General features: G+C 41.4%; 1 protein-coding gene across 5 annotated transcripts in view; it reads right to left on the reverse strand.

Annotated features, from left to right (window-relative positions):
- Positions 1 to 506: 506 nt before the first annotated feature.
- RASGEF1B (RasGEF domain family member 1B) overlaps positions 507 to 27866 on the reverse strand; it is a 144776-nt gene continuing 117416 nt past the window's right edge. For 3 of the 5 annotated variants that reach the window (XM_032186977.1, XM_032186978.1, XM_032186979.1), the window contains 13 exons: positions 17836 to 18018; positions 15957 to 16079; positions 14948 to 15085; positions 10557 to 10769; positions 10384 to 10458; positions 9271 to 9366; positions 8869 to 8971; positions 8067 to 8146; positions 6559 to 6654; positions 5056 to 5151; positions 3719 to 3842; positions 2958 to 3030; positions 507 to 1836 (listed from right to left, as the gene is read on the reverse strand). In XM_032186977.1, coding sequence (XP_032042868.1) covers positions 1812 to 1836; positions 2958 to 3030; positions 3719 to 3842; positions 5056 to 5151; positions 6559 to 6654; positions 8067 to 8146; positions 8869 to 8971; positions 9271 to 9366; positions 10384 to 10458; positions 10557 to 10769; positions 14948 to 15085; positions 15957 to 16079; positions 17836 to 18018 — 1425 coding nt within the window. In that variant the 3' untranslated portion in view covers positions 507 to 1811. Of the gene's footprint in view, positions 1837 to 2957; positions 3031 to 3718; positions 3843 to 5055; positions 5152 to 6558; positions 6655 to 8066; positions 8147 to 8868; positions 8972 to 9270; positions 9367 to 10383; positions 10459 to 10556; positions 10770 to 14947; positions 15086 to 15956; positions 16080 to 17835; positions 18019 to 18709; positions 18751 to 24868; positions 24880 to 27866 lie in introns of those variants that run through there. The other 2 variants (XM_032186981.1, XM_032186980.1) reach the window with 2 other exon arrangements.

Genomic DNA, 27866 nt, shown 5'->3' on the forward strand with positions numbered 1-27866 from the left:
GAGATGTAGAGGAGGAATACACCATTTTTGTCAGCACTGTACATCAACTAAGTCCTACCTGTAAGCCTCGACAATGGGGAATGCTGTAGAGGGAAAGGTTGGAAGGCCCTCACCTGACAGAAGCTGGGATGCAAATCTGTGAACTGCAGAAAGTCTCCTTTCAAAGACCTGGTCTCTTCTTTCTTCTTCACCTTAACTCACTGAATGGGAGAAGAGGAGAGGAATCCTTCTGCAACGTCAGGGTTTGAGGCACTCCCATAGCTGGAGCCCACGGAATATGCAACTCACTGATTTCCAGCACCTTGTTTCCAGCAAACAGGCAGTAGTTAAGGACAGTATGTATTCTCATTATTCTTATTGATTAAGGCTACTTCAGCATGTTCTTACGGAACTCAGAAATTAAACACTTGCCTGAAAAAGGATGATCAGAAATTAAATACCAGTTTACCTGAAAACTCAAGAGATACAGTGCAACAAATAGATATCTTTATTCTTATTTCTTTGCATTTTTTTTTTCAAAGTAACAGTGGCAGGATAATTGCAAATACCTGTTTTCCCAAGTATGTGCCTTTGCTTAGTGATTTCACATCCAGGGTGATCTACAGCTACAGTTTCTTTTTTTCCTCATCAGGTTCTTCCTAGGATAAATAGAGTGGCTAAGTATTTAGAGCTACTACAAACTTATTAGGTGTGTAACACAGTGAACTACTTCACAGTCATAACTATAATCCATAAAGCAAACAAAGGGAGACTGCTTTGTTCACAGATGTAGTTGAGAAGCCTCTTTTTTTTTTTTTTTCTTTTCCTTTTTGGCATCTTGTTATTTCTGTCATACTGGATTGTGTTCTCCATTGTTACCCTTTCAAAAAAGCTATTATAAAAATGATTTAAAAACATACTTTCATATTTTAACATAGCTTGTACATCAGTTTCTCAAAGACCATTCTAGAAAAGTCTGCTTGTTCAACCTAATATAAGAAGGTCAAGTATGGAAAATAAGAGTAACAAAACAGCATAGTAAAAATAAGAATGTCTGTAGCATGTAGTGGTTAGTTGTAAACAACTGAAAGAAAGAAAAAAAAAAAAAGCTCTCTAGAAGTTGTAAAATAGTCCAAGCTACAGAGCTACTATATTTTTCTACCAGGTGTGTTTTCTACCACAGCCTTAATTTTATTACTTTATATTTTTTAAATAACTTAATAATGAGTTTGTCTGCCAGCAGCCAACTCAAAAACATAATGGATAAAGAAAAAAAAAATAGCCACCGGTACAGTGGCGGGGAGAAACTCTCCCTCCCCAGCAGCCAATATGTTGTGTCCAGTCCTTTCCCTTGTTAGCAATCCCAGTCAGGCTGAGTTCGTGCTATATTCAGCTTATTAGGAATGAAGTTCTTCGATGCAAACCTGGATTTCACTGAAAGGAATGGTAATTTTTTCCCCTCCATAATCCAGTATTAACTCTGCAGAGTCCTCATAGCAGCTAGCTCCAGCATAGGGAGGGGGAAAAATACTTCATCCAGGTGTGAAATGATTCATAGGCGGCATCTAAGTTCTTCAAAGGGTTCTGCCAGCGCTGTCTTCAATCAATAGTTAAGCCAAGAGTGGGCTGTGATTTAATTTCATCTGTCTGATGTGAGAAGCTGCCTGTTTGTTCTTGAGTTAACTTGTCTCATCTTTGTTGACAAGGTGTTTCAACTGACTGCAGTTTTCATCACCTTGAACGCTGCTCAGTACACAAAGAAATAAACCACGCCATGCCCCTCAACGAGCCACGAAACGTAGCAACAGCAGAAACAGCAGCTATCTCGTGCATTAGACTCTGCCCAGAAGTGTTGACCTGAAACAAAGAGGGAAATGTACAGAAGAGAACCATTATGTATGTCGTCTCAGTTAGCTTTACCACAGATCCATCCCCGAGTCTTTCTCTGTCCATCTCGCCTCTGTGTGGGATGCACTGGGCCGGAGTGACCATACACTAATTGTAATTCTCCGTTTTCCTTCCCTCCCCAAATTCACTGGGACCAGTCAAATGTAACTCTTACATCCCCTCATGATATCCCAGGAAAAAACACGATGGTTGTAGTGCACAGCTGCCTCCCAGAGTGGATCAGGAGAATTGGGGTGTTATATTCATGGGTGCCTCTGGGTGTTATTGCACCAGCTGCCAGAAACAGTGACAAGAACAACTGCCTAATGGTCAGTTCCTTGGGACAGTGATAGCTTAAAAACTGACATGGAGGTGTGGTTTATGGGTGAAAACACAGATCTATACCTATTTAATTCTAAGTCTCTATCTAAGTACCTGATGAGGTTTCTGTGCTGCCATAAATTCCCCTTTTTTTTTCTTTTTTTTTTTTTTAATAAGTTAATTGGCAAAGCAGAAGCTAAACCAGTGCTGTAATAGTTCCTGTATCTTTCCATAATTAATAAAATGAAAGAATTGACTCGGCTATGTTCAGCCAGCAGTGAAAGGAAAGCCAGCATTTGCTGCGATTCCTTTTTCCCCAGACTGGATTCTAATAAATCATTACCTGGTTTCATGAATACATTTGACACAGAATGATCATTGTGCAAACCTATCTGAAAACCTACGTGCAGAAAGGGATGGAGTGGCTCCAGAAATGTCTGCTTGAAACCAGAGTGCTCTGTAGTACTTGTGAGGAAGTACAGATTTCTTTGAAGTTTAGAATGTGTTTTTCCTACACTGAATAACGTAAGAAATTAATATACACAATTACTGACTTTAATACCAATCCCCTAAGGGAGAGAAGGCTTGAGAGGGCTACAGATAAAGACTGTGCTCATTTTTCTAAGAGTCCCAGAGTGAAAGGGGGATTTATACAGATGCTGTGCCCCATCTGTTGAAACATACAGCATGCCATTTGGTTTTAACTATTTGATGCTAGCTCCATATCCTATTCTCTTTATTTATTGATGCGAGTAACCTTTGACACAAACCTTAGAGTCTTCCATCTGTCCTTTTCAATGTGATTCTCAGGACTTTCACTCTCGTAAGAAGCCAAGTAAAGTGCTGCAATCACAAGCAAATACAATACGTTAAACCTACTGGCATTTTAAAGTGTGCTCTCCCTGGAAAATGGATGGAAGTTAATTGAAGCAGGCTTTTATTATCCATCCCTCAGATGAGGGCTCCAGATTCCCATTAGAAAGTACAGCATTTTGCTTATAATTACATACAGACAATACTAACAAAAAGTGTATGAGAACAAAGACTACCCTGAAGGGGAAAAACAACTATTGGAAACTGAAAAGCACGAGAGTGGAAGAAAGCACTCAGAAGGAAAAAGTGAGCCCAGGGCAATGGTGCTTTACAAGAAACCAGCCAAGTCCCAGTTTTCTTTCTCAAGCAGCACCCTTTTAAGTGTCCTGAAAGTCCATATATATACACACTTCAGATGGTATTTACAGGGACCACATATCCAAATCATTATTTTTTTTCATTTATTTCATTCATTTTTTAGAGAAAAGGACAAAGTTGAATTTCCTAGGCCACATGCACGTCATGTGAAAAATATTATTTTCCCACTCATTCGTAAGGGAGAAGCTTTTTTTTTTTTAATAGTTTTTTTTTTTTTTTAACTTCTCAGACAAAGATATTTCGGGTCAGTCTTTTAATGGGAAGAAGCAATGAGTTAACATGTACAGAGACAAGCAATAGTCAGTGACACCCGACCTGCACAAAGTCCAGAGCTCCTTACCATCATCACTGAAGACTGGGATGGTGAGCAAATACTGCAGAATCTTCCGATCCCTTTCAAATGGACACTCCACTTGTTTCCATGTCATAAATTCACTGACTTGTTTTGCTAATTCCCAAAATTTCTGCCAGAGTAGAACAGGAAACAAAACAGATGCTATATTGGAGAGTACTAATTACCTGAACATTTTTGAAAGAGAGAGAGCCCTGGGTTTCAAGCCCCAGGCTTGGGAACTTCCCAGCTTTTAAACTAGTACTGAACATGACTGAACAACTCTGCTTCTAACTTTTGTGTTTCTACTTCAACCTGGGATGACTTCCCACTCCTCCACCATGGTGAAATTGGTGTTAATCATGAATATAAATAGTAGATCATGATTTGCACTCGATTTCTTTTCAAGGAGCTGGTAATAGTTCTGTGCCTAACTTTTAAGTTTGATGATGCTTATTGTTTGTCTGTTTCACAGTGAAGCATTTAGTAATTTTCACATCAAGTCTCCAGATGCTTCATACTGACATTTGGAAATCCAGATGTTCCATTTTTTAAGTTAATCGATCTGAAACACTCATTTTTCTTGCTGGAAGTTTATGCCAAAAATAAAAATTCCCCATGTAGTGTGTTGATGTCACTCATTGACAACTTTAAGAGAAGTTTAACATGTCTCAAGGGCACTTGACTTCTTTGTGAAAAAGGGTATTCCAGATTATAAACATTGTCTAATTTTAGAACCAGGCTAGTTGAGGCTGATTACAAGAAGTGAAATTACTGTAATTTTGTGTGAGTGACCCAAGCTTCTTTAAAACATTAAGCACAAGAAAACAAATGATTGGGTAAGTGTAAATTCAAAGGCAGAAGAACTCCCAAAAGGGACCCAGAACTTCTTCACTGCTGCTCTGTCACACATTTCTTCAGAGATGATCTTTAACTGTCATGCACAAAATTACTGTATGTGTATCTTGACAAAGGATGGACCTAACTTTTACATTTGGAATTTGAAAAGAAGACCCAAAATACTAAATTGTATAATTTTTGGATAGGCATAATAAGCATGTGAATCGAAATGTTTAGATGAATTTGAGCACTGGGAAGAAGTTTGACTTTTCCCACTAAAAACTGTGACTGTTGAGTAAGTTCCTATAAACACTCCAACTTCAGCAAAACTGCATTTTCCTGACTACCTCTCAACTCCTGTGAAAGTAACAGATATATTCAAATTACAGTCTAGTTTTGCTTTCCTAGAATCCAGTGGAAGCTGAATCGTAGTCTGCCTTCAGCCTTCTGCTGAAGGGGCTGAGGCTATATAAATACCCCACTCACTGCCACACTGCTCTACTTACTTCAAAATTGACGTGACCATTTGGAAGACGATTGGCACAGCCCTCATTGAGGAAGTAAATATCTTTGATCAAGAGGCTGAAGAAAGGTATCACGATCTAAGGAAAGAACAAGAATATTCTGAGTCTGTACTGAATCAAAATATACTGCTTTATAGAGAACAATTAACTGAAGTCAGGTGGTAGAAAAGGTAAACAAAATTCCCAAATTCCTGCAGGGTATCTCTTCAGAATGCAGCTATCCCTTTTGACAGAGACTTGTCTGGTAAAAGAGGGGAGATCTAAGCTAAAGAACAATATGGCAAAGTTTGGAACTATAAGCCCACTTAAATAAATGACTTTTGATCTACGATTCTGTGAGCTCAAGAAAGAAATTGATCCTTACCGCTGACTGGTTCAAAACAGAACACTTCCTGCTGACTGAACAAATCCAAGTATTTGCCTTTGGAGAATGCTGGAACATGCTTACATTCTGAAAATAACTGCATTTCAACTTGCATCCTATAAAAATTTGCGTAGCTGCACATCCTTGTTGCAACTGAGCACAAAACAAATATCACCATACCACAAATTCCAAGCGAGACTTGGCTGCAATATTTCAATATGTAAAAGTTCTTTCTTTGAAGTCTTAAAATTCACTTTTCTCTCTCTTAAAAAAAAAAATCAACATTTAAACTTTCGATGTTTTGAATGCTGTGCAAACAGATCCTGAGGACTCAGAGAAAAAAGCAAACAAACATTTTATTTACATGTGCATAACATCAGTATAGACAAGCAGTCTGCACATGGAATTGCTTCATGCTGCCTGGTAGTTTAAATTATTTGATGAGCACCAAGATCAGGTTTATTAAACACAGCACAAAGTGCTAATGTTGTAAGCAGTTGACGAACAACAGCTCCTAAGTGGATGGCAGCTAGGAAGCTATTTGGCTCCTTTCCACAAGAACTACAACCGAGACTCTGCATGAATGTGCGACCAAATCCACCTTACTTCTTAGAAGCTAATTATTTTTAAAAGTAAAGAAAGATGCCACCTCTGTTAATGCATAATTTGCAGTCATTCCAGAAATCTGCAAAGGGGGATTTTAACCCACTGTATCTCACTACTACCTGATTCAGCTCACCTTTTTCACTAAAACTCCAAAGTATATTTAATGCTCATCGAACAAATACTGAAATACTACATGTTTGCAACTTTCAGCCAGTACCAAGCAAGACTGGATTTCAGCAGACCGCTGTGACAAAGAGTCATTTTCTTGATCCACCTGGTTTCCTCAAATATTGCATTTATCTAGGTGCTAGCTCACAGGTAGTATTTAGACATTCTGAAGAGTGAGGGATTCTGTTTTGAGATTTTATTTAAAAAAAACAAAACAAAACAAACAACAAAAAAAAAAACACTGAGGTAGAACTGTTGAAAATCAGACTCCCCAGACAAAAGCTTACCATGTGACTTAACAAGCTTATTTCTTTTCTGCCCATTTTCCAAGTCATTTGCAAACATACCTTCTCTCTGTTGCTATGAGCTGTCAGGGACCTCTGAGCGGCTCCACGCAGAGCAGTCCGGTAATTATAAAAATTGCTGGAAGGGTCCATCTGATGCTACAAAGCATGAAGAAATGTAAATAATGAGCTCCAGAGAGCCAGCGTCATCACCACACACAACACTTTTTCACTTGAGCAACTATTTTAAAAAGCAAGAGGTCTGTGTAAGAGCACCACAAACACAGCCTTTTAAAGGACTGTGGCATCTCTTTATCTGTTCTTTCAATCAGAACAGAAATGCGATTTAAAAAATGTTCGCTCATCACAATGAAAGTCAGGGGCAGGAAAGCAAAGGCAGGCACTAAGGACCTTTTATTTCCCTCTTCACCAATAAAATAGCTTCAGCTTTAACTCAAAAGCCAAAATCATGAATTAAGACAACAGTGGGTCTTGACACTAATATTCTACTCTTCCTATGTATGCAGATTTCTCAGAGCTGACTTGGCTGCTGTGGCAGAGTAAGATCAGGCAGCTAAAGCTGTCAGTAACCAGGATGACTGCATTGCTCATGAAATGCCCTTAACCAGCAAAGCCCAGCCTGCATAATAGGTTTGAATTAAATAGGACTGTGATATTAAGAGCTGATTAAGAGCTTTGCAGCCACCCCTTGACACAAGGAAGGCTATCTCCCACCCAAGGGTGGGGGAAGCAAGTGTGAGGTGGCTACAACTGTCCAGTTTTAATCTGTTGTCATAGCCCGAGTCAAATCTCTGGATGATAGTAATAAGCATTCCGTGTTTGCGTCATGACCAGAACATTGCATTGTCTCTGTATTACTTATAGACTGAGTTAACCGATTGCCATGTAGACCACGCTAATTAACTTGTTGGTAAATAATCTGTTGGGTAGATCACAAATTCTTGTATTACTGCACTTACATGATCTTTGCCAAAGGCATCTACTACCTGGAAGTAATTGGCAATCAATCAATTCAAGATAAATTTCTCTGAATGAACAAGGCAGCTGCCTTACAGCTACACTGCATTTTCAAAGGTAGAACTGCATTAGGTGAATCCACACCGACCTTTTTGAATATATCTGCCTCTCAAGACGTTACCTACTCTTTTTTCTTAATCACAATACTGCCGTTTCGGGGGTGTTTTTTTAAAAGTAACAAGACAGTTGCTTCAGTGTCCTTCTTCCCAGTTGAAAGAGCACTTGATAACTGAAACATTCTTATTACACCTTCCGGAATGCCTACTAAGAGCATACATATATATATATATATATATATATATATATATATATATATGCTCTTATATATATATATATATATATATATATGCTCTTAGTGGGCATATATATATATATATATATGTATGCTCTTAGTGGGCATATTATATATATATATATATACACACACACACACACTAAATTAAATGTGTCAGAAAGCAGCCATATTTGCACTTCAAAGTTGCTTAAAGTAGCATGCTATTAACAGCCACGTGTCCAGTACTGGTCAAACTTACCTCAAGAATATCAAACTTGGCTGTCTTCACTTTTGCCCATGTTTTCTTTAATCGAGAGACAGGACTCATGTTCATGCCAGCTGGATGTAAGAGAGAGAAATTGTTTGAGCATTCAGAAATCTTTGAGGTGCCTAAAGCTGTTAAGTATTTCTAGAGCAAAGGAGCTATTAACAATAACAAATGTTTTCAGCAGAGATACTCTGAAGTCAGACTTACTGTTTTCTTGAAATTCCAGTGGTAAAAAAACATTGGAAACAAAAATCAACATCTTTTACAGAAAAATCTCTCAAAAAATACCATGCTATAAGTTCATGTGGTCTTGATAAACGTGAATGTGGAATAAAAAAGTCAATTGAGTTGTCTTAACACCACCTTTTACAAATGTAATGGAAAGCTACGGTATCTGGGAAATTTTATAATTTCTATAAATATTCCCAATATTTTCCCATCTGATATAAAAGTGTGGAATTTTTAAACTGATAGGATATTTATGGTGCTGTAGAAATAATAGAAGTCATCAATCCTCCATATTTCAGGAGGAGTGTCTATTCCAACTCAGCACTGGAACTTGTTTCAAAAAGCAGAGATTTAGATCTCTGAAGAGTTACAGGGAAAACAGCTTTTTCTGTGATGTGCACTAGAAAGTAATTAATTTCTTACATATGTAATACTACAAAAACATCTAGCAATTCTCTGCCATTTCCCCTTCCAACTGCACATCGCTGTAGAGTTCCCTATGAAGCACCACAATTCATTTATCCAGATTCAAACAGGGACTAAACATCTCAAGATGCATACTTACAAATAATAGCCATTAAGGAGTTAAAGTTGCCGATGTTAAAACATTCCCGTGCCACATCAATGAAATATTCTATCACTCTTGCTCTGTGCTTCTTCTTCACAGGCTGCAAAAGATGACAGTGGAGCATTACTTTCAGCTGGAAACAGAGAGCTCTAACGCATCCCCAAAAGAAAGAACTAATGAAGTATAACATCACCACTTTGTCACATGAACAATGCGGATGCACAAGTACGATGCTAAAAACATGCAACCTATTTCCTCTTCAGACACACGTGAATAAACGTGGAGCTGAGAGAATGGAAAGTCCAAGGGCATACTGAAGGGACACCAAACCTAAAAAGGCTCCATGGTTTTGACAACTAGACAAAGCAAAACCTTTTAGCAGATTAAGTCCTTGCTTACCATACAGATTTCTGTTGCAACCAAGTAACTGAGCCTGTTGAACCATTCTACATAGGCTTCCAGATTACGGGTCTTCTTTCGATCTCCGTAGCAGCTCTGCAGAAGAAAAAGAGCAATTTTTACTGTAATCTTCACCTTTTCCCTAAGATGGACCTTTTGGCTTTCTGCCTTGCCATCTCGAGACCCTGTCAAGTAACCATGATCAACTCAATTGCCCTCAAACAAAACCTTAGAAGTAAAGCAGCAGTGATTGTATCTGGATATGCATCATTTCCTCCTGAGCTGTTGGCTCAGTAAAGCACTCAAGCAGCCATGCAGAATCCATCACCTGCTCTTAATCCCACCAGCATGCTTTGGGGAATTAGGATAGATTTGTGCAAGTAATCAAAGATAAATATCTGCTTAATATTAAATTAAATTAAAATAACTTTGAGAGACTGTCTTACAAAAACACAAATTATAAGCTTGGGTCATCCTATTCTGTTCATCAGTTTTATGTTGGATAGTAACTCTAGTGTTAACTACATAACTTTAGCACAGTTAATTTAAAAAGCATAAGTAATTTTGAATCCAGCAGCTAAAGAGGTATCTCCAGCACACTTAGCAAAAAATACAGCATCTTTAACCTTCATTTTATGTCGATACAGAGCTCACTGCCTGCTTTTCATGATGTGCGCTCTACCTACAGACTGCCCCAGTTGTCAGTTTGCTGCAAAGAGTTCAAGAGTTTAGTAAAAGGAAGAACAGATGTTAAAAATGAGTAATGCAAAAGCCAAAGTTAATCTCAGCTTTTTCCAGCTGTAGACTAACTACGTAGGCGGATGGAAGAAAAGATTCAGAGGATTAAGTTTCCCCTTAGTTTCAATCAGAAAACATAGCAAATGTGTTAAACTGATTTCAATTTGTTTTCTGAGTTCTGGAGCTCATGGACATTTCCTCCAGAAAGAAAAAGCATTGGTAAAACAAAATTATTAAGAGGAGTACAGAAGCATTTTCACTTTACAGTTTGCTTCTGCTGGTTCTCATTTGTTTACTGGAACTTCTAGTTCATAGGCACCTGAACTCTAGGATGTGAAATGCCACACTTCAGAGCTGCTCAAGATCTCTAATTACCTTGTCATTATCCAAAGGGTCCTTTTGCACAAATGCCTGGACAAATTCTTCTGGTCCAATATAATTAAGTCTCTCCTAAAAAAAGCACACAAGCAATCAAGTCAGATCCTAGGTTAATGTGCATATCAAAGGGAGGAGAAGGATGAAATCATAATGGAAAAATAAAAACTCACAAGCTCTATGTGTGTAAGCTGCTGAGCTAACGTGTAGGGATCATTGCAGACTGTGATTATGTCCCTCTGGATGGACTGGGGCTTGGTCTTTAAGACCGTGAGGCGATCTGTGGACGTTGCATTAATTTTTGCAAGTACTTCCTCATACTGGCTAACAGTTGCGAGCTTTCGAAGCAGGTTCTGGAGGAGCTGCTGGACGTTCTTCCGATACATCTGTCATGACATGAAACAATTAGGAGACATTCTTAAAATGTGCGAGGATACTATATACAGGCTGCATGACAGCAAAACGGAATGATGCTGACGCCTGACAATCCTGTTGCAAACATAGGACACATGCTAGTATGTGAGTATCTCATACTGACATTTCATCAGAACAAAAGGAATCCAGATGAGCATTTAAGCACTGATTGTCTCAGGGCTTTAACAGTGACTTGACTAGCCAAGTTACGACAGGAACAATATGCAGAATCTTCTGCATCAAATGAAGTACCGGTCACATGATAAAATACAAGAAATGAAAATTCTCCCCCTTCTGCTGCTTAGGACTGCAAATAAACCCCAACAACATACGGTCATTTAGTGATGATAACAGGGCCTACTTCACTCTGGGATGAAACAAGACCAGCTTCACCTAAGTTAGAGTTAAAACGTGCAGTATATCTGAGAGAAAGGAGAAGAGTATAAAGCCATCTTTCCTTCTTTCATCCTGCAGGCCTCTCCGTGTTGCCCTGTTTAATTTACCAGAAGAACAAATTTGCATAAAAGCAGGACTTGACTTATGTAGACACAACTCTGTAACAGCCCCCCAGGTGGTCACTTTTCCAAATTCCAGATACCAGCCTACAGATATTAATGGAAAACAAAAGTAGTTGAAAAAATAAGCATCCAAAACACCTACTGGCAGCCCACCACAGTGTGATCAGTCAAAGGCCTGAATGTTTCCTGCATTCTAATGAATTTGTATTAGTCCATATAAATGAATCTGTCACTTATATGGATTTCCAAATTCAACAGCATTGTTTTGGGTCAAACTCATTCTTGAGGTCCCTGCTAAACTTGGCTTGTTACTTGGTAAATAATCGCCTTCTGGTTTCTATATATTTTGATTTCCTAGACAAATACACACTGCAATGTTTTTCACTTAGGGATGGTGTGGGAAGAGAACAGGGGGATCCTAAGCTTTTCAAAAAAGGATCAACGCACTCCTCATGAAGACACAAATATTATTTCAAGTGGTGCACTTCAGTAAATAGGCACTAGATGACATACACAAAAATGCCTCACTGACCTATTTCCCTTCCAAATTCTTTGAAATTTGATTTAAAAGAACTTTATGAAGCATTTTCTTGCCCAGCTGGTAAACAACCGAGATTGAAAAAGCATGTGAAATACTTTGGATGTATTCTGGCTTATTGTGGAAATTGCCAAACAATTAGTGGGTCAATCTTAAAAGCAAAACTAATAAACCTCATCTGAAATTGTTCTTTCTGTCAACCCACACAGGGAAAAAAAATGGTGAAGATGTGAATCCAAGCTACCTGAACTCTTGGTTTAGCATGACCATACAGAACAAGATATCTTGAACTCTTAGGCTGTAGCACCCTGCTCCCTAAACTCTCATTTCCACTCCAAAAAATTACACACTCCTCTCTCCCTGTAGTTGATAGGAAAACAAGTTTACACGTCAGTTTCTTAGAATGCCTTATGATTAACTTGTCTGTTACCTCCTATATTGATGCAGCAACTTGAGCTGTAAGATCAAGATTATCATTGATACATCTTCCTAAGTCATATTCTGTCTTTTTCTTAAGGCCTTTTTTAAAAAAACACATCCCTCTATATTTGTACCACACCTAGCAAGTCTTGTAGCCACAAATAAAGGTAAGAATGATGACATTTATTTATATTTTAAAAACCTCTGAGGTTTGGACAGCACAGAAGAAAGCGATGGGACACTTCACCCGAAGGTCACCTCTTGGTGCCTGTCCTGTACAGATTGTGACTGGAAGTCATTACTGTCTGATAGATGTGGAATATCACATGCTAAATGAGTTTCCACAGTCACTCCCCCTAAATGATATCATAGTGGAATAAAAGAGAGCTTGGTACAATGTTGGGCTGCATATGAGAAGAGATTGGGATACAGGACATGGCTTTGGTGTGGCTCTGCATACATGCATCAAATGTTTTTACAGGAAAAGACACCAATAAGTGTTTACATGGAACTAATCAGGTGACCGGAGGCAATGGCTGATAATGAAGAGCTTCAGAAGACTTACCTTGAAACAAAGGTCAGTTATGCAATAATAGAGACCAGAACAATATCTGGAAATATTTCATGAGCGTGACCTCTTAGGACACAGAGAAAGAAAAAGTAGCAGGAATAGGATGAAATTGAGGGGAAAGTAAATAAATAAATGAAAGATCAAGGTTCAATATCCCAAAGACTTTTTTGATGGAGAAGTATCTTCATGTGGTGAATGGTCTTAGCTGGACCCTTACTGATAGCTCTTAACACCAGTGGAGCACAGTAATTCATAAAGTGGAATAAGCAGCTACAAGTAAAAGATGTAGTGAACAGGAACAGACAACACCGATTCTTTTGTATCCTTCAAAGTAATGACTCACACAATCACAACCCAGCAATCTGCAGAAAAGCAGGCTCAAGGAATTTGCCATGTGCTGTTCCACACAGCTCACAGTAATGCACGCCAATTTACTGCCATGCTTGCTTTCCTTTTGTCTGTCTAAAGGAAACCTTGAAGTCACTTGGAGGTCTAGCATGGAAGCTAGGAAAGATCTGAAACTCCCTGCCAGAGCAAGATTGCTCCCCACGGATCATTTTCTAGGAGCTTGTCCAACTTCTGCCCTTCTCCTCTATAGATGATTTCACTGTTTAAATGTTGTGTACTGCCAGGAACTTCACTGTAGAAAATCCTTCCCTGTTGCTCTTTCCACCCTGCTTTTGCTCCCATCAACTCAACTTTCTGGAGGCTAAACAACTCGCCCTCTTTTTATGCCAATGGGTGTTTTTTTTCAAGTGGGTGAGAGTCTGACATCTTACAACTTTTCCTTGAACTGGATGTCAGTTCCCTATCTTCCTTTTAAAAGAGTATTAAGGAGCAAAGCAATATTGTAGGAGCACTGTAAAGTGAAAGGTGTCTCCCAGCACCCACACCGTGAAAGCAAACTTACTGCCTGTTCACAATCCAAAGCCCCCTATAGATACCCTGTAGCAATTCAAAGTTTGCTCATCAAGTTTGATTTTTTTAATTCATATTCCATACCATATCTCACTCCTTTCACCCCTTTGTTGTTTCTCCTCCCTTTCACAACACAGAAATTTATTTCCTCTCCTAAATTCATTTTAGGTATGTTCTTTTTCACCCTTATTTATAGGCTCCCAAGGTCTTTTCAGTCCTTTGGCAGCATTCACACCGCCTCCCAGTAAAGCTTACCTACCAAAGCTCGTTAACAGGCTGTTTTATGCCTTGTCCATATCATTATTCAAAGGCTTATGTAAGTAACCCCAAGCTGAGGAAGACTAGAAGCATGATGCGATTTAGCAATTGGTCTTTGTGTTTATAGTTCTTCCAAATGCCACTCCAATGTCTTTTGCAATCTTAGTATTATGCCAGCTACACATGACCTGCTTATTGAAACCTTGTTAACTGCCTTCCCACTAAGTGGGAATAAGCCTTGGATTTTGGTTGAGTTTACTTCAGTATTTACAAGACAAGCATCAATTAAGCAACAAAATATTTCGTAAGACCTCCCTGAAACTTTACTTGCACCTGAGAACTGGCACTTAGAACAAGACCATTCTTCCTGACTTCCTCATGTGCTGCTTTCAGAGGAAGGAATCCAACAGGCTTTCTTTGAGTCCGTGTCCAATGCTTAAAGCACAAGACGATTCTTCCTGATGATTTTCTTTTCAAAACTTTTTCCCAAACCTGCTATCTCTCTTCCACTGACATAAACATCAGAAGCCAGATTCTCACAAATCTTATTCACACAAATCAAACAAATTACCAGGGGATTTCTCAGATATGCAAGGCTTCCCAGTGTCTTACCCGGCTTCTTCCAAGCAAAACCATTAAGAACAAAAAACAAGCCAAGTTGTGGTTGTCTGCACAATGCGCAATTATTTCATGGTTTCAGAGATGGGGCAAACTCCGCCTGTGCTTGGGAGAGGATCTTTTCATGCTTCCAGGTTTCTTCCTAGGCCTAGGTACCAGGCAGAACCTTTTGTCTTCAAGAACTGTCCTAATAAGTTGGTTTGATTGCCCAGAGCCCTTTCATGTCATTAACAAAAATAACAACTATGCAATATCAAAGTATTAAAGAACTGCCTTTTTATACAGTAACTTTGTGCTCAGACAACTTACCTCATCACCGCTGGCTATTCTCTGTGCCAGCTCCTTTAAGTTTCTCATCATTCTTTCATCTCGGAAATCATAAGGAAACGTCTCTGTCCATTCAGTCAACAGCTGCAGGATTTTGGGTGCAATTTTTCGTATCCGGTTCTATTGAAAATGGAAAGGAGGAGCATTACACGGAAGAGCAATACAGCACACAGCTAACCCAAAGGAAATATAATCCCTTTCTGTAGGATACCATGGACTGTAAGGGTATGAAGCTCAGTTAATTTTTTAAGCATAACTTAAATCTGCATTGGATTACAGGCCAGAGCCAATTGGCTTAACTGGGACGGAAATTAGGTCCCAGGTAAGTGGAAAACCTTAGGAAAAAGAAAAAAAAAAATCTATATATCTATATATGTAAATGTTTTGCCTTCATTATCAGGAGTGTCACAGTGCAAAAATGTTTCTGTAATTAGCGTTTCTGTAATTTATGGCCAACTATCCAAGGGTTAAGCTTCAGTTACCACTTACACATGTACAATACCTTAGAGTGAGAAAAGGGTGTAATGATTCACATTTGTTAATTTAATTTGCGTTATATTCTCCTGGGGAAGAGGTACCATGCAAACATCCACATCCTGCTTCCTTTCACTCTAGACACTATACAAACACTGACAAAATGCATTCCTTTGTAAGTGGACAGCAAGCTAAGCCACGCCACTAAGACTGAAGCAAGACAGTAGCTTAAGCACGTGAGACGCGTCAGTGCAATTCCCATTCACGTGCTTAATTCATCATTATGTCTTTCCAACTTTTTGGCTCTATACATTAAGGCTTTTGGAATGCTGAAACAAAAGCCATCACTGCAGGTTAAGTCATTAATAGCCATCGCTTTTATTTCTGTCCCTCGCAGTGGTGAATTGAACAGTGCAGCAGCAGCAGCAGTCCTCAGGCAGGATGGGCCAAGCAGCGTGAAGATTTCCCACAAATGTCAGTGACTAAAAGGTCAGATTCTCAGAGTGAGGGATATTACCTTGTCCAGGCCAGGCTCACTTAGTCTCTGCTGCTCAATGCACAGATGGCAAACTTTGGCCATGAGCTCGTAGGGATGCATGAAGAGGCGTGAACTGAGAAGGAAGGTGAATATGTACGTCCTCTGCAAACAAGAGGAAGACAGAGAAAGGGATAAATCACCACCATTTGGTATTTTCTCATTATTTGTTCCCGACAAATCAGTTCCTAATACTTTAGTATCTGCAAAACAGAACTGTGCATGTGGCTGTGCCAAGTGCTATTACTACAGCAGTAAGCATTTAATTGAACACTTGTCATTGCTCCAGACTCAGCATTGTACCATCATGCTTGAGCCAAATTAGGCAAGATTAGACCAAAACAAGACAGGGCTGGGCTGGTTTAGCTCTTGTTTTGTACGCGGTGTTCTTATAAGCCTAGTACCTGAAATTACTCTGAATAAAATTTCAGCTCATCTCCCTTGCTCTGCAGTACACCTCTGTGAGAACCAGCACCTGACAGCACAACTCTTCCTAGCCCAACAGTGTAAAAAAAATCATGCTGCAAGTCCAAGCTACGTAGAGTACCAACACAGATCTTGCTTGTTTCCATATTTCTCTGGTTTAAACAAACAGTCCTCAGACAGTGAACAAAAAATAAGTCAGTTAACCAGGCTGCCCAACTTTCCCAACTTCACCACACAGACCATCTCTACCGTGCTGTATTTGCCTGTCTGACTTCAATATACCATGCACCATCACCTCATGCTCCCTTTAAGAAGGAAGACCCAGATTAGGTTCAACTCTTACAGTACTGCTTGCTTCCTGGGTGAAAGTGGAGGGAATTGCACAGAGTTTAGTTCTACAGAATAAAGAAATAGAAACTCATTCAGAGACTACAAGAAAGGGCTCTTTACCTTGATTTTCCAAACACAGCGATTTGACCTCACTGTGAGATCAATATTGATCATACACACTCCAATCCCCTCACATTACTAAGGGATTTATGGCACCATCAGAAAATGTACAACATTTATTTCAAGCCCCAAGAATTGAAATAATGTTTGACAAATCAGCATCTAAGTAGCTATACGTTTAAATTTTACATTAAGCATTAATGGATAACCAATAACTTAAGCACAGTTCTGTGGTGTTGATAACCCTGCTATAAGTTTCAAAAGCTCCTGTCTTGGAATTTTAAATGCACCTACGACATCAACAAAAGCTGAATACAAGCAGATTTATGTCCTCAGCCAGAGTCTTTCAACAAAAAGTGATGTTGTTTGTCCCTTGGCCGTTCCCTTTCCAAGATCTTCTGGTATCATTCTTCTTTTCTAAATGATATATAAAATATCCCAATGCACAGATGCATCTGGACAGGACAAAAAATCTCAAATGAGAAATGCCCTATTCTCATGTCCATTTGCTGCTGATTCCGAACAATGTGGTAGTAGTTTGACATTTCGGTTGATAATTGCAAAATATGTGCGGGCCTGAGACGAGCTATGGGACACATGCATTAAGAACTGTTTATTCTTAAACTAAACACATTGATCAAGTCATGCTGGTTGTCCTTTCTCCTCAGCTTGCTGTCAAAAGATTTGACAGATTTTTAAGGGTCAGTGGTACATACAACCCATCGAACAGTAAGCCATACTAGGTATTTTCTTTATAAATGAGTCACGAGGGTTGTGCTCCATAACAGCAGTAATAGAGGATTAGATTTCCAACATCAGGTGAGTTCCTGCATGCTGAACTCACTTGCAGCATGTTTACCAGCCAGCTGAACCCATTCCTTAGCAATTTCATGTGACGCATTCTGCTTTTGCTGTGTGCCTGAAAGCTTCCCTTCCTGAGATACATCAGGCCTAGCCACACAGATCGCTGGGTGCACATACTTACATCAGGATAGTAATCCACATTGGGTACTAAGTGCTGGATCAGAGCTTCCAGAGACCCCGACAAGAGGTTGTTGTCATGGTAATAGAGGCCTCCACAGCTGTCTTCTTTGGACTGATAGAGATTCCTGTTGTAGCCGCTGCTGTCAAACATCGCTGCAAAGGGAGGTGTCTGCGGCATCCTTTCCTGAGGAGACACATGCCCAGAAGAGATATGACTTTATTATCAAAAGGTGTAACACAAAAGGCATTCTGCACATGAGATGACTTTGCACTAGGAAAAACAAACAAACAAGCAAACCAAGATCACACCCTGGGTCACTGGCACACAGCAATAAGGACTGCATTGTCTTGCAGCCCGTGCAAAAGTCCAGTGAAGGCTCTCATCACTGCCTATCACAATTGCCAGGCTCTTCTTTTATATCTTGGCATTTCTTTGTTAAGTTACAGATAAGAGGTCGAGGTTAGGAGTGAGAAGGAACATTCAAGATTCTTGTCAGAGATTTTGGGAAAGCAAACTTCCTCTGAACACTTCTGGGCACATGGCATAACGTTCTTCGACAGCAGAGCCATGAGAGCAGCACACTGATGTGGCAGCACGTTCAGGCTGTCGGGGGCAGGCAGAGCCCAACAGAGGGACAGCCTGAAGGGAAACCCTGAAAAAAGGTGGTGCATGAGGACAGTCTCCTTACATGATACGACTGCCACATTCTCCTAACTTCACCCTGATAAATCAGCGCTTGGTTTTCCCTTTAACACTGTGACAGGCGTGATCCAGGCTAAGACCAGAAGCTTTGGAGCATCCACCTCCACCTCCACTCCACAGAAATTTGGAAGGATATGCCCACACACAGCTTATAAGTGCTGTCCAAGTTTACCTGTGTTTTCAAAGATGCAAGCAGAGTCAGAGCTCTGTTAACCTTCCTCAAAATTTAATAAGGTGGCGAGAAATCCAGCCCTCTGCTTTCCAGCTTCAGTCTCCTAAGGAAAAATGAAGGAATTCCTCACCAGTCTGCATCCTCAGGGCCTGCAGAATAAAAATGCCTTACTGGGGAAAACGATGAGCCTGTGCTGTGGGCTGTTCAGCCATCCACGGTGGTGGGTGGGCGGCAAGGGGGATGGGACCACCCACGATCTTTTTTGGTGATGCAGCATGCGAAAGGGCAGAAAGATAAAATCACTGTGATTACTCGCCGGCTGGTTTTACTCTCCTTTCCTCTCCTCCCCTGCCTTCTGGTAGCAGCCGGTCTTGTCGGTGTAAGGAACCTGGGTTTTTACAGCCTTGACTGCAAGCCAAGTTTATGCCCACCTTCTAAACCACAAATATGGGCAGTTTTCAGCTCTACTACAGCAGCTACTGTGTGCTGAGTGCTAATGGGCTGGTCGTATTTGGGGAGTAGACGCAGCAAATACAAAACCCTACCGTGCACTGCTTCCACTCCTCTCCACAGCTACGAGGCATGGGAGGCAAAATTGTGAAGGTAATTTCTACAGGCTGCCGCACTTGTGTGCTGACAGCCTGAAAAGAGCTGTAATGCCTCTGAGCCATCATTGTAAGTGCAGATGCTGTTGCTTTTCTCTCCATTGTATCAAATCCTATTTGTGGAAAAGGTTCTTTAGAGCCCCAGACCTCGGCGAACACCAGTCTGCAAAGGCACCCGGTTTTGAGAACAACTAGCAGTGTGACAGCCCGGAGATAAGTAGCACGCTGCCATCTGTGTGCTGCGCAGCTCGCAACAAAGCACTTTTCAGAGGGAGCTGGGTAGAGATGAGAAGCTATTAAGTTATTAGCTAGATTCCTGGGGACCTAAAGCACCGCGCACAGAGCCAAAGCCTCCCTGCTTCTGGCAGCACGTCTGGACAATGCAGGCATTCAAACCAGCACAAGACTGAGGGATTCAGTAAGTAAACAATAAGGGAAAGCCAAACTCCAGTGCTCCGATGGAGAGGGACAGGGAACAGAGCCTCCTGGCCTACATGACCTGCGCTAATCCTGCTTCGCAAGAAGCCAACTGATATTTGCATCAAAAAGGGACAAAGCGAGGAGTCTCAGTGTCTGAAAAGTCACATTAGTCGCTCTGTGCAGCTGTTCACCCAGGGATACAATTCCAGCCAGCCTGACGAACTGGGGAGAGGAGAAGAATAAAGTAAGTACAAGCGCTGCAGAACAAGGTGCAGGCCTGACCCGAACGAGGCTCCTGCACAAGAGACACCAGGCAGGTACGATGCGGCCTGACTGCTGTCACCCTCTGCAATGATTTCATCAAAGGCTGAGGTGATACAGCATTTGGGGAAAAGCCCCCGCTTCCATCAAAGCACTAACGTCTGGCACGGTAAGAACTGGAACAGGTGTGAGTCACAGAAAGGTTTTCTCCAACTCATTTTACACAGGCATGGTATGTAATACTACCCTTTAAAATATGTGATTTTTATTTATTTATTTATTTATTTTTAGAAAGTCAGCAGGCAGTGCTTAACTCTAATAACTCCCAAAGGGAGAGACCTTTTAGGAACTTGCAGTCCCCTAGCTCTTAGTACAATTAGTCCCAGAATCACGCAGATCCTTTTTCAGATGGATCTAAATTTGCGACACAGAGTCTCCTGGTGTCTGAATCAAGAGGAAACACAAAAATATCCTTAGGTCATTTCTAGATGTCCTGATTCATAACAATGAAATAAAACTCCACAAAGACTGCCCCTGAAAAGTACATGTTGTTTGCTGTTTGCTGTCTATTTCTGGAAGCCACTTGACAGAGATGGTTTGGTCCTGCTTCAGCAAGATGCCACGCCGTACTAGGGAAGAGATGTCCTGTGCGCCCCGAGTTCAGGCACGGCAGATTTCATTCCTAAGCGAACAAGACAGAGGGCACGTTCTCTGTGCAGCGAAAAGGGATGATATCAAAGTGTGACGGAGATAAATATAGCACAGCCAACAGGATGATTCATATAACACGTGTGCTTTTCCACCAGGGTTCCTCAAGTACCCTGACCCTTTTGCTCTATTTCACGTGGAGCTGGAGACAAAAAGCAGCACGCTTTGTTCTAATTAGCACAGGAGCTAAATACATAACGCCAACCCTGCCTTCAGAATTGGAAGTGAAATGCCAGGCACAGGGCAGAATCTGGCCCACAAAGTCTTGGTGCACAGAGCAGATGCATCTTAGGACCTCAAAATATTGATAAGCCACCACAATACATCTGACAGGCTGGAACTAGAAAAACAGACAGAAAAGATAACTCTAGGGAAAAACATCCCAAGTTAAAATTGGAACTTTTAACCTGGGTTTTGGAAACATTTGGCTATTTCTAACATGTAAAATGTTTATTTTATTTTATTTTTTTTAATTCTAACTTGATCTGACTTGAAGGAACAAGCACTGAAATAATTTCCTGGCTCTAGAAGTGATGCTTTCCTGTAACAGATACAGGTCAGTAACTCTGCATTGTGGAAAGACAAATAAAACTTGTTTCTGCATTTGGTATCATCAAGGAGAATGTGAGATCCTGAACACTGAGGTCCCGTAACTCTGACTTCAAATAGCACGCTCACAAAAAAGAAGCCTCAACAGTCCTCGCAAGAGCTGTGTAAATAAAATGTCAGACCTGAAGGCGAGACGCTCAAAACCCCACTGTTTCCTGGGGTTTCCTTGCCAAGATCCAGTCTGGCAGAACTAAAGGAATCAGGACAAAGCTTCCAGCCTGCCAAGTGCTCATCCAAACCTTTATGTTCAGCAACAGAAAAAAAAATAAATCAGTTTTCTACTAGCAGCAGAGGAAGATTACATTAGTTTGTTTTCTTTTCGTGTAAAGAGCCTAACAGGGGTATAAACCAAAACAAACAATGTGGGTAACGTGCATCCTTTACGGGGGCACCCACAGAGAGGTTCAGTACTAAGCTTGAAAGGTGCCTTTAAAGCCACTGCCAAACATCTCCAGCTCTTCTGTTAGTTCAGGTATCTCCCACACCACATGGGGAGCGGTCACCGAATTTGTAGCAGTCCGAAAGCACACCTCCTCACCCAGGATGCCGACCTCAAATGTGCAATTACATCCCCACAGAGCTGCTTCACCACACACGTCAGAAACCCCAAACCACATTGACAGAAGGATTGCACTCCGATGGAGGCCGTTATAAAGCTGGGGCATGGCAAAACAGAGGAGTGCTGGGACTACGGATCTTAACAGTTTGCACTAAAATAGGAAAACAGGAGCAAGTTAGGATGAGCTTCCCTGGAAACCCACAGAAAGGAAGTAAGGACGAGGTGCTTAGCTGCAACATCCAGCCTTATCTTAACTATTTCTCAGTGTCTGTGAAAAGTGTAGAGCATTTTATACAACAATCCAGGCTACCCAGAACAAAAGCATACCAGACCCAGAGGCCACCCTTTGCATTCCTCACAACTTGGGTGCGTTTGCTTTGTTTACAAAGCATCTGGTTTTTGCACTGAAACGTAAAGTGAAATTCTACAGCTCATGCTATTACCAAGATAAGAAATCTGAAAACTCCCAGACCAGTGCTTCATACGCCTTACGGAAACAATCACTGAAGGACCCTAGCTCAAGTTTTGTTTCTTGCAGTTCTTCCCTGACGTATTTCAGTTTGCCATAGAACTCTGACAGTGTGACTTTAGCACCAACTTTGACTTACCCTTCCTTCACCTATATACTGTCCTTGCCACAAAATACTTGAGAAATATTTCTTGTAAGAGGCAGGGAACTGTAAATGGTATTTCGTACTCACAGAGGAGGTGGAGAGGCAAGCGACATATCTTTTCCTAGGTGAAATGGAGAGCAAGGTAAGAGGAACTAAGGAGGAATTCACCACAGAGTAACATGAGGGCGGAAACTATCTGGAAGTGATCCTGCTGGACAGTGACATAACAGCAGAAATATATTTTACATCCAGAAGAGAACAGTGAGTGCATCGTGGCCTCTGGCAGGGCAAGTAAAGATCTCTGGCAGGCAAAACAAAGTAAGTGAGCCTTGAGCCACCTCATTTTCACTGAAATCAGAGGACGAACAATTTTGTAAAGTTCTCAAAAAACGACCCAGGCAAGAATAGGCTGTAAAAGAAAAATGCCAGGATGCAAAGAACAGAGCAGGAAGTGAATTTCAATGAAAGGCTTTTTCCTCCCAAACGCGGAAAGGAACTCCTCTTTCTTCATTCTTGGTAAAAATAGATCCAGCTGATGATGTGGGAAGGGTCAGATGCACTACTGCTGACTGATCACCCACGTATGAGAACTTTGGCACAGTAATTAGGCAGGTCCTGAGTAATTCGAAACTAAAGCCCTAGGATACTGAACTAACTGCAAGCGTGATGGACATGCACGCGCTTGTGTGTACATTTGGGAGCATTAAGAAAAGTGCAGGGCGTTACTGAGCGTGCTTTGAATTTCTCAGAATCTGCAAGGGTAGAAAAAAAGGGAAGATAAAGAAGCTCCTCGTGATGCTGATGTGCTCTAACTCCTTGCCTGAAGAACCAAGCCCCCCTTCTACCCTTTCCCCATGCTCTTCTTCCCTGAGGCAGGGAATTCAATGCGTGTCCAGCAGCGCTGAGGGTGGCTGTGCAGGCAGGCAGGCTGCAGCATGGCACAAATCCCAGGTGCAGGAAAATCACACAGGCCAAGGGAGAGAACAGGACATATGTTCCTCCAGAATAAAACAAATTAAGCCGTCTGTATTGCTGGACTCTCAGATGCAGCAGCCTTTAAACACAGAACATGAGAACAAGACCGCACATAGAGTGTATTATGAGCTTTCTCAACACACTTGTTATCTGATCATGATGGCAACGCAGCTGAGATTTTTATCTGTAGGTTAAAACTGAAAATGACATTTATTCTTCAAAAAGGCAGACATTATGTGAACTGTATACCATCACTGACTGAAAAATCTTTTAGCAAGGTTTTTTTTTTTTTTTTTTTTTTTTCCCCCTAGTGGTCAACATCAGGATGACGTCCCTTTAACATTTTTATTCAATTCCTGCTCAAGATAGGGCTTGTTCTCCCATTACTGTTTCTTTCAACTTGTAAATCTCTTTGATAATCCCACATCGTATTTTTTCCCATGTCAGAGCAAAGGTTTAAAACATGAGCCAAGTAAGTATCTGTTATCAGTGACATGATGGATTTGCACAGCAGTAATTATATGTCACAAGCCTCCAAAGATCCTAGAGAAGTTCAGTCCACCGCACGCTCCATAGCAATTCCTGTAAACCTCGAGTGATTTACGGAATGAATTACATGGCAAAGCATGCACAAAGGCCTCAGACCAGCCAAAGCATGCAATGAAATACCACCCATCTTTAACAGCAGACAACACACCAAGCTATCTTTCCTACCAAAATTTATGAGCAGACAGCTGGACCAAAAGCCAGGAAAGTTCGATGCACAACCAGTACTGGGATCACGTTAAGAACCTACTTTTTTTTTTAATATCTCCTAGGATGTATTTCATGTAGATAAAAATAATAAATGGACCTTTTCCATTTATTATTATTATATAATATATGTATATATATTATATAATGCATATGTGCATATATATGTTATATATTTTTCCATATATATATATTATATATCCAATAATGTCCAAGTGCTCCAAGCACTTTCTTTAAAACCAAACCAATACATAAGCTGAGCATGATCTCCTCTGTCCAAAACGTTCCATTTAATTCATGATCAAGCACCATCAAGAAAAACAGCTTATTATTGGCTGCCCAACAGAGAGTGTTAAGAAATCAGCTGGAACTGCTGAGGGCCAAACTGAGAGCTTTGGAATAAGAGTACAAGCACATTTAACACACATGAGCACAATACTAAAGCCTCATGTTTTTGTTTTTTTATTTTATTTTATTTTTTAACTTGCTGAAGCAGGGTGAGGTTTTTAGAAATGCACAGCATTCCTCTGTTTGCACCCTGAGAAATACAGAAGACTTTCGCCATGTGTTCTGCTGGGAGCAGACAGCTCTTGAACATTTTAGTCCTAAAAGACAAAATGCTGCAGGAAAAAAAAAATATGCTCATTAAACCCACCTCTGCACAGTCAGGGCTCCCCTCCCGCAGCACGGTGCAGCTCTCGAGGCCGGAGCAGCTCACCAGCCCAGCCTCCTGCGCGCTGAGCTGCTCATCGATCAGCTGATGAACTCCTGCAGTTTGCAGTCAGGAGTTTTAAGGCAAACCATCAGCAGCGATGATTTGCTTCAAAACATCACGTTTAAAACTGAGTGATTCAGCAGGTGATTCACGGTGGCTCAGTTGTCCAGGAACGGGGAGCAGGGTGGGGTGGACAGCTGGGAGCTGAGATGTCATCTGTGCTATGCCATCCCCACCAGTGAATCAGAGCCCCGACTCTCTCTATCATTTCCGTACCACGCGTAACACCTCCTGTGGGCTTCAAACTTTGCCTGCTCCATTCTTCATACAAGCGAAGGAACAGAAAACTGATGCTGTCAACAGAGATGGGGGTGTTTTTCCCCATACAGAACAGATAACAGCTGATCTCAATGAGGTATCAAATTCCCGCTAACCCTGGGGGACATTTTATGTGAGAGGGACACGAACCTCCATAATCCTAACCCACCTCAGGTCACCGAGACCAAAAGACAGACTTTATCAGCACGCTCGGTGGCGACGAGTGGGTCCAAATAAGCACACAGGGACAACAAGCTTCACAAACAACTGCTCACATCTGCGTCCACAGCCAACCAAAAAAAGCATCATTTCAGTGCCCAGACCTGGCAGCTGAGAGCTTGGGTCTGCTTCTGACTCTGCTACAAACTCCTCACGTGGCTTTAGTCAAGTCACTCGGTTTCTCATTACCGCATTCCTCTCCTCAACAGTACAAAGAGGGATTAGTGTGGGGTTACCTCCTTTCATTAAGTTCCAAGATCTTTTTTCAGAAGGGGCACAGAAGGTGTATCACGCAGTTTTAATGCCAGAAGCGCAGTACCGGCCTTGAGCGAGGAGCTCTCTTCTAATGGTTCCCTCCTCAACCTCATCAGAGCCAGACAACCTTTGAATTTAAAGCTGTAGAACTTTGCAGACATCTGTGCTTGGTCTTCTGGTGAAACCCACAATACGCTCAAGAAGAGAGCACCATTCCCTTTCATAATCATAACAGCCAGCCAGGTTGTAATTTACAACAGCAGGCTGTAATAGTGTTAAATAACAGTCCTTATTTCAGTTTATTTAACTGGCCCTACCTAAAACCTCACCACACGTCACTTTTACATTTAGATAATGCAGAAAAAAAATATGCTGGTTTGAGGCAAGAGGTTCACATCACCTCTGGCTTTCCTTTTAGTAACAGTTTATGTTTCCATGAACAGCAGAAGTTTTACCAACAGTTACAGATACACAGCTAGTTAAAAGCAGCCTATATGAGAGTTCACAGAACCACAGAATCGTCTAGGTTGGAAGAGACCTCCAGACAAACAGAAACCTGAACCTTTCAGTGTCCAGGTTGCAGATAAAGAGGGATGTCCCTATTCTGGCTGTAAAGAGCAAACAGGGCTTTGTACGTGAGTCAGCAGTACTTGCCTGACACCTCTTTGGCTGAATATCAGCCAGTGGTTTCTCCAGCAGAGCTGGCTCTAAGGCACAGCGGACTCGTAAAGCAGCTGGCTGCAGTCAATTCAACCAGCTGCTTGGGAAAGCAAGGAGGAAAGGAGCCCAGCCAAACTGACTGCAAAGACTTTCTACCCTAGTGTAGGCAGGGCAGTAATAGGAATCCACCGGCATGCTGCATCTGCTGGTACCTGTCAGCCTCGGGGACCTGGCAGGGATCCTTGGGCTCTGCAACTGATGGGCCAAAGCCTCCTGGCCTTTGAAAGGCTTACACGTACTATGGCAACACAAAAGAGGTATGGCATTCAGCGAACACACACCAGCTTGGGTTGTGAAAGGATCATCATAAACTCAGGGTAATAGCATCCCAATCTCTGCAGGGTGCTTAAGGGAGGGTCAAGTCACAGCGCTGATGGGCAGGTGCCATCAGGTCAGCACGCTGCTCTCGTGCAGAAAGCCCCTGCCCTGCTACCTGTGAGAGCAATTATCTGTGAAAATCCCCCACTGCCCAACCTGACTCAAGCATATTTATCCTCTGTCTTACTGGTTGTGAAGCTAAATGCCTCAGTGTGCTGGCTGCTGCAGACTCACAGCTTCCCGGGCTCTTCTCTCCACTGGCGTGTGAGCTGGTATTTCTGGCCTTGTTTTCAGCTGTGACAAGACGTAAGCGGAATACCTGACCCCATGGGAGGGGCAGGTGACCTAGGGAACATTTTACTCTGGGGAGAAGATGTATTTTAATGAATCAAAAGCAAAGTAGTCAGAATACGTGGATCTGAGTCATGCAGTGCTATTCTAGAGCTACCTGGGAAGACAGCTCTATTGTTTCCACGATCCTGCCCATTTTCTAATTAAAAAGGCAGGCATACCGAGTGCAATCCGCACACGTTCCTCACTGTTGTGATTTAGCTTTTTTAATGCTACTTTTCACAGCAGCTGTAATCGAGAAGAAATTAAGCCTAGCTTTCAGCTGGAGGTAGAATCTTTGTCTCCTGTTTGTAAATGATGCCTTGTCCCTGCTGCGGCTGCAGGACGTGCTCTGGAACTTCTGCTGCAAGCTCATTTTGTAGTCAAGTGTTTATGAGATGATGTGGCTCAGCCCCACAAACCTACGCCAAGCAAAGGGCTCTTGTCAGTGCATGCAGAGTACACCTGCATACCGACCAACATTTTGAAAAAGATGCTCAGGCAGGAACAGTCAGAAATCCTGTCTCTCCTTTGCTGAAATGTGCTCACCCTATTCCAAATTACACCTTTATTCTGTACTGCCCAACTGTATGCTGAGCAGCAAAAAAGTGGTCAAACGACTGTTTCAGCTCAGCATGTTTGCCTATTCTTCAAAGACAGAATTAAGTTTTGATTAAGGAACACTGCATAAAGCTACAAGGAAATGAGTGGCTTGGATTATCTTTACCTCCAGAAGTCGAGGCTGTCTTCTCCAGACAGTGCCCCTTAAAACAAATCT

Source organism: Aythya fuligula, chromosome 4 (genome assembly GCF_009819795.1).
Source record: "Aythya fuligula isolate bAytFul2 chromosome 4, bAytFul2.pri, whole genome shotgun sequence".
NCBI classification, from domain to species: Eukaryota; Metazoa; Chordata; class Aves; order Anseriformes; family Anatidae; genus Aythya; species Aythya fuligula.